The sequence below is a fragment of the Gymnoscopelus braueri genome (genome assembly GCF_963280865.1).
Source record: "Gymnoscopelus braueri genome assembly, chromosome: 8".
Taxonomy (NCBI): Eukaryota; Metazoa; Chordata; class Actinopteri; order Myctophiformes; family Myctophidae; genus Gymnoscopelus; species Gymnoscopelus braueri.
The window spans coordinates 21,343,715-21,350,830 of record NC_137609.1 but is presented as its reverse complement, the minus strand read 5'-3'; the positions used below and the strand labels follow the sequence as shown (position 1 = coordinate 21,350,830).

Here is a 7,116-nt window from a genome sequence, read left to right as displayed (position 1 = left end):
TTGTCGCATTCCTTCCTTTATTATTTGATTATAATAAATTTAGCCCCATTGATTCCGGTAGGAGACACAAATGCATTTGTGTCTCCTACCGGAATCAATGGGGCTAAATTTATTATAATCAAATTATTGGCTTAGGAATGTGACAAAAACAAAAAAATATCTATGAATTCAAGGCTCCATGGGGTGAGTAATCAATAGAAAAAAAGTTATTTTGGGGGTGAACTACCCCTTTAACCTTTTCATCTCTAGAATGCATTACTCTTGTATAAACTTTTCTTTATTGATAACTATGTCTGCTCAGTGCCACTTGGCATATTTTTAAACTTACTGGAATTCTTATATTGACCTGTAAGACGGAAGAGTTCATGTAAATCTCTTTGTAATAATAAATATGTTATTCATGTCAGATTAACTCCCAAAATGTATGGAATTGGAAAGAGATGCTAAAATGATATGTGGTCAATATTTATTTTGTATGATATGTGTTTTATTTGTCCTAACTTATTTGTCCTTACTCTGCAACTGTGGCTGGCAAGGTCCACTATACTGTGTTAACATCAACATAATAAAGATATAATAAAGATGCATACAAGATATGTTAATATGGATAATATGTTTTTGAGGATCTTCATTTGGGTCACAGAAATATGGGATACCTGCCATGTGGCGTCAGTGGACCCCCAGGGGTCCTTGAGTGGGTTCCAGGGCGTCACGCTAATAAAAATAAATTTTCAATATTTTTCAAAAATAGCAGATGTACAAGCTCTGAAATTGTAAATTTGCTACTTTTAAATAGCCAACATATAAATGAATGAAGTGGTTAAAATTATTGTGATGCTATATTAACTAGTTTTACCAAGGACCCCTGGGGGTCCTCGGACCCCACTTTGAGAAACAATGTGCTATGGGACATAACATCAACTCCGATGTTAAAGCGAAAGACAATTTGCCTGCATGATGGCCAAACAAAAATGTAATTGTAATTAAATGCATCGTTCTTTACTGTCCATTAGGATAACTGAAACCGAAACGACATAATAAATAAATAAAAAATACCGCGACGTCAGCAACGAGTCAAATTAGGTAAGAATTGAGCTGTCCGTGGTGCTGAAATCTGGGCTGTAACAGCGGTCGCATGATGTAATTTCGCTTTAAATATTCATTTTGTGATATTAATACCGATTTTTATGCCAATGTATTGTAATAAAATGTCATTTCATTTTCGGTCAATCATTAATTGGATGGTATGTGTATCCGTTTTATCGTGAGTAGGCCTACTAGTGTCTGTGGTGTTATGTCGTTATGTGAACATTTTGGAAAAATGCAATACAAATATTTGAATAATATTCATACATTTTGACAAAATCTGAAGGCGATTTCAGGTTTTAATGTTGAACCATGGAGAGCCAAAATACACGCTTCTCGTCTAAATACTTTTTTTTTTTAATTGGTCAATTCCATTTCTCGGAAACGTGCTGGTTACGATTTATGCATTTCAATAATGTCATTAATATATACGGTTCCCTCCCTTCTGGCACCAAATCCTCTATGTATGTAAACTCCAGGGAATCGTCTCACAATGGGCTACCGATTGTCAAAGAACCTAAACAAAGTAAATGTCCAAAAAACGATTGTCATATGATGACCCCCAGCCGTCAAATAATTGTTAATATAACCGTTAGGATGCATCTACGATATACTGTATGATGACGCTTGACCTTTACCAAGGGGATCAATAAAGGTTTATATTGGACAAAAAAAAGCCAAAATATTTTTTGATACAAGATTAGATACATAGTATATACAGTATTATAGCCTGATATTTGGCTTCCAATGCAATTAACATCTTGAGTAGGCTAGTATCTGGTGTGCTCACACAATCAGAAAGCAAACAATTACCAACCAATTTTTATTGGCTTGTTTATAACAATCATTACACCAACACATCTACAAACAAAGAAAAAAAGAAACTGTACACATGTACTTGAAACAGATACCTAAAACCCACATGAATATTGCTACTGCTGGTATGCATTTGACATCGTAAGTGTAGTTTGTCTCTTGGCATTCAATGAACCAATTTGTCTTGTATGGTTGTAATCCATTAGCTTGGCTAAGAAAACATTCCGTTTTTACCATCCTCACAATGTACCATTACACACTGCGTATAGAAAATTTGAAAACCCTTTTCACAGCAGCTATACAAATTTATTGCAATGCTATCACAGAACAGAGACAACCAATACACGCGATGCACGGGTCTGATAGGGAGAACTCCAATACTAGGGACTGTAGATTTATTGATCAGTTTGGTTAAGAAAAACTGCATGGTACAAGAGTTAACATACAGGAACAAAGCTTACAAACATTCTAACCCCCTTCCCCAATTACAAACAATAAAACCATGTGTTGCTCCATGGGTTCTCTCTCCATCCCAATCCCAACAGATCATGTATCATGTCCCTCATAAAGCATATGGAATGTTAGCGTCTCAGGCAAGCTCTCAGTTGTTGCACCAACTCCACTAAACGGCAAGCTTGCATGTTGATACAGTAATCTGCTCATATCCCTCCCCCCCTCCCTCACATTGAAAATAAAAGCCATTGACATTTACAATGACTGCAATTGTTCTGGTGATGCAAAAAAATGTGGGATGTGATGAAATCCACCTCTCCAAATGTACTCGTTTTATTTTGTAAAAAAAAAAAAAAAAAAAAGTGTTCTCTACAATCAAACTACTAAAAAACCTGCATTTAGAAAATAGTTGATAAAAATATTCCCCTGAATTGTACAAGAAAAAGAGGTACAGGGAGCGCTGATCAAAGATGTGGTGTGAGAGATGTTATTCAGCCGCCTCCTCTTCTTCTTTCTTTTCGTCTTCTTCTGTAGCAGGGGCCTGAAAAACAAAGCACGTAGTGTCAAATGGAGTCTTACGCTTTGCATGTTTTACATCTTAAACCTTTCACAAAAGCATCTTATTTTTCAGGTATTCATTACATAACACTGCATGCACTGTCCCACACGAGCCTCTCACCTCTTCCTCAGCTGTGGCTTCTCCATTCTCTGCAGGAGCCTCTTCCTCTTTCTCCTCAGGTGCGGCCTTCTCTACCTCTTTAGCTTTCTTAGGCTTGGCAGGTGCCTTCTACAAATACAGATTATCGGTTGACATACATTTTTAGTGACAAGTTTGATTTTTTTTGTGACCATTTGAAATGTTTACCAGATTTCGTAATGATATAAGCATGTGCTGCAATAATAAAATATGAAAAAATATGGTAAGTGATTCTCACCTTTGGCTTAGCCTTGGGCTCTGCCTTTGGAGTTGCAGGTTTCTGCTTGGGGGGAAAACAAAATTATAATTTGTTGACTTTGTTCTCAGTATGTAGTAATACACATGCCGTCTATGGCAATAATATTGTCATATTAGGAATACTTACATCTTTCAACCTGTCAGATCTCCTCTTGGGCTGTAGGGTGGTTAGAGAATAGTTAATTAAATCATTTGACATAATTCAGTGAGTGATCTATACTGACCCCTGGTGGATATACAGACTAATAACAGTCTCATAATAATTGAATAACGATGAATAATGCACCCCTGCCCTAATAAAACCATGCTAAATTGATTATTTCTTACCTCTGCTACCTCGCCGTCAGCTCCTGCCTATGAGACAGAAAAGACAGGTGTTAGGACATCCTGCAAGCACACCTATGATGGGTTGGCTGTGGGCATTGGTAGTTTATAGCCTAGCCGGGTTATATAGCTCAATGCATTAATTACATTAATATTTATTTGTTTAGCTTAATTTATTATCCATCACGCAGCCGCAGGGGTTGTCACCTGCCAAAACTGATCCATCAACAAACTGTTAGCTTGTGGATCTGTCCTTTTTGGCAAGCACAGGACACCGTCAAACCGCTAAGTATAAATCTGCTGACGTCATGCTTCCGCGGTCTCCCCGGGCGTATACTCCGTCGTACGCCTGTGTCGCGCGCCGAAAATAGCCGATCTACAGGCGACGACGCCGCCTGTAGATCGGCTATTTTCGGCGCGCGACACCGCCGTGCGGACGAAGTAATCGCCGCTGTAATAGAGGAGGGAAAAGCAGACCCCGCCCCCCTCTCGACACATTCATTCAGCGTGTGTGTGATAAACGGGACATGTGTGTGGGGGGGGGGTTGATGCGAGTCGTCCTCTAGTGCCGAGGACCCATGTACTGTGTGTGTGTGTTCCCGCCATCCGTTCGAAATCCTCAACTCTCCGAGATGCTCAGCGATTCTCCGAACGGTCACAGAATCTACCAGAACCCCCAGCAACAAGAGCGATGTGACGGAGAAACGCCATTGCATTGCATAACCTGCACCAGCAGGCATGAGCCGACAATAAATCGAAAAGGACACGACGAAGGCTTTAGATTTTTTTTTTCTGTAACCCAACGCAATGGCGTCCATGATGCAATAACAATAAACCAGACGAGCCTGTTGTTGTGGCCGTTATTGAAGAAAATCCGTCTTAAAAGGGGAAGGCGAAACATGGATGCCATAATCAAGTCTTGCCCGCTCCGAATATAACCAAACATATAGCTCTAATCAGACTTGTGCAAAGCATAACATCACATTATTGGGCGATAATAAGCCTCTGGTTTTGTGGAATTTTTAAAAGGCGATGTTACAAAATGTAAATAAACTTAAAAATCAACCCCCCCCCCCCAGCCGAGGGAAAACAATATAGCCACAACTTTATCTGCAGAAATGCAATTTAATAGCGTAGGAAAAAGCCATTTTGGTCATTACTTTAGGTAAACACTGCATTTGTTTGAAATTAAAACCAATAATCCCACCGTTCCGGTAAAACGTGGTGTGTGTAATATCACAGTAAATAAAAATCAATTCGCACAAAGATAATCACTGCACGACGAACAAGAAGACCGCCAACCAAACACTTATGGCTCCAATCAAAACAAAGAATATAAACGTTAACATCCTAAACTCCAAACGCAACGCTTGCATTCGACGAAACAAACACAAAACATTTGGACATTTTACAGAAAACATTTTTGAACAACTCTGGGAAAAACTGGTGGGTAAAACCAGCAACCAACTGCACAAATCACAACTGTTTAGAAACGTTGTGCTACCATTAAATGCATGGAAACTAATGCTTTCTACTCACTTTGCTCCTTTTAGGCATGGTTGGTTTGTGTGATTTTGAAAAGAAAAAAAACGCGCAGCCTGTCTAAATAACAGGATAAAAGGCCGTGTATTATATTCTGTAGACGAGTCTTTAGCAGTAGCGTCTGATACAGCCGAGCCGAGCAAGACGTTAATGTTCCATTGGAACCAAAACTAGCTGAAACCGGATTGGATTCTCCCCCTCCCTCCCTCCCTCCCTCATGGAACAAAGACAACACGGATGGGTCAGTGACGTCACGTCAAGGCGGAAGTATCTCGCGTCGGGACGTTTGGGTTATTTAAGCTATCCGTTGGTATGTTTGGATCGATATAACGTGTTTACAATGTGAAAATTGTCGTATGACTTGTTCGTGCACGTTAAACGTGTCTACGTCGTACCACGGGCGTTAATTTGCGCAAAACCTAAAAGCCCCGTTAAAAGCGTTGCCAGGTTTTGCGAGAGAAACAAGCAAAGGGGTCTATGAAAACAAGCCCAAATGAAGCGACTAAGCCCCATCTGAAAATAGCCGATCTACATGCGATCTGCTATTTTCGGGGGGAAATCTCGAAGAAAATTTGAGAATGGGGAATATTTTTGAAACATTTTAACACCACACATCTTGTATGTGGGTGGTCCCTGTCATAAAATATTTTCAGATGGGGCTCTGTAGACGAATACATACTATTTTGACATGAAAAAGTTTGAGAACCACTGGTTTAAACAACATTAGGAAGCAAGCCCAAAATAAGCAACTACACTATAGAAACAAGCCCAAAAAAACGCAACTACTAATATTTACAAGCAACATTACAGAAAAACAAGCCCAAACTTGCTTATAATAAGCGGACATGGCAACCCTACTCGTTTAACTACAGGCTGCACGCATCATCCGATTGTTTGTGACGTCACCGATCTACACCTTGGTGTGTTCGTCCCTCCACCCCCCTCCCCCGGTCCCCATTCAAATCATTATCGTTTCAACCTGATGGACGGGCCACGCTCCGCCCACGGTGGCAATGGATTGGCTCAGTAGTCGTCAACAGCTAGATTTCAAATGTGAGCCATCACCTGTGTGGATGTATTCAAACGCCAATCACAAATATGTAGGCTAGCATCTATCTGTCCTCTTCTATGCGGCCATGAGGAGATGGCAGCCACAACCAGGCAGCAGCTGCAGAACTTGCTGCAAAAAAGACATTATTTATTCCCCAGTCCCACTCTGGCTCACAGCCTCACACACGTCGGCCACAATTGTTTTTGTTTATCTAATGCATTCCGAGTCCGCAGCGCATAATAGCATTTTATTGCATCGTTTCCTGCTTGTCATAATGACACAGAGCAGACATGATGGCATGGCATGTATAGGCAGGCAGGAGACTGATCAGGGTGTGTGCTCTCCTCAAGTCTTTTTGTACATCGGCTTGGGAAAATGGCGACAGTTTGTGTGTTTGCTGACCCCCAGATTCTGTGCTCTTTTGCGACCTCGTCGCTGTTACAGTCATTCTTTTCTTCAATTTGAGAAAGAACCATCGTTTCAAATATGAATGAAAATTTGAAAATGTTAAAAAACGGCCCAACTGATGTTTTAAAGACGAGGTTCCTTATTTCAGCCATGGTTTCAGTTTAATTTCCATCTTTCACTGTGATCAAACCACTGTAAAAAGTCACCACATGTCTTGACTCTCCAGGAATAATAAACAATTATTTTGGCTCCAACTCCAGATTTTCTATAACATTGCACAGTAGTGTGATATGATTTATCTAAATAAATAAAACCAGATCACAATTATTTTGTTTTTGTTTTGACACATCCTGACTTGCACACCAAACATCTGGTGACCATTTATATATTGTTTGGCAGAATTCAAATTTGTATTGTGAGGGTTTCTCCAACTATTTACAAACCATTACATTAAACTTCTAGAACACATGCAAATAAAAAA

The 7,116-nt window shown here is 39.8% G+C and overlaps 1 protein-coding gene across 2 annotated transcripts; it reads right to left on the bottom strand.

The window, feature by feature from the left end:
- Nucleotides 1-1,895: 1,895 nt before the first annotated feature.
- hmgn1b (high mobility group nucleosome binding domain 1b) lies at nt 1,896-5,350 on the bottom strand. 2 transcript variants are annotated; one of them, XM_080435767.1, is made up of 6 exons: nt 5,174-5,350; nt 3,638-3,664; nt 3,438-3,467; nt 3,291-3,335; nt 3,035-3,142; nt 1,896-2,896 (listed from the first exon to the last, which is right to left on the bottom strand). In XM_080435767.1, exons 1-6 carry the CDS (start codon nt 5,189-5,191, stop codon nt 2,843-2,845), a joined length of 282 nt encoding a protein of 93 aa, XP_080291893.1. In that variant the 5' UTR covers nt 5,192-5,350; the 3' UTR covers nt 1,896-2,842. The 2 variants fall into 2 exon arrangements, with proteins under 2 accessions (XP_080291893.1, XP_080291894.1); XM_080435768.1 differs by having other exon boundaries at nt 3,291-3,332; nt 5,174-5,342.
- Nucleotides 5,351-7,116: the final 1,766 nt, after the last annotated feature.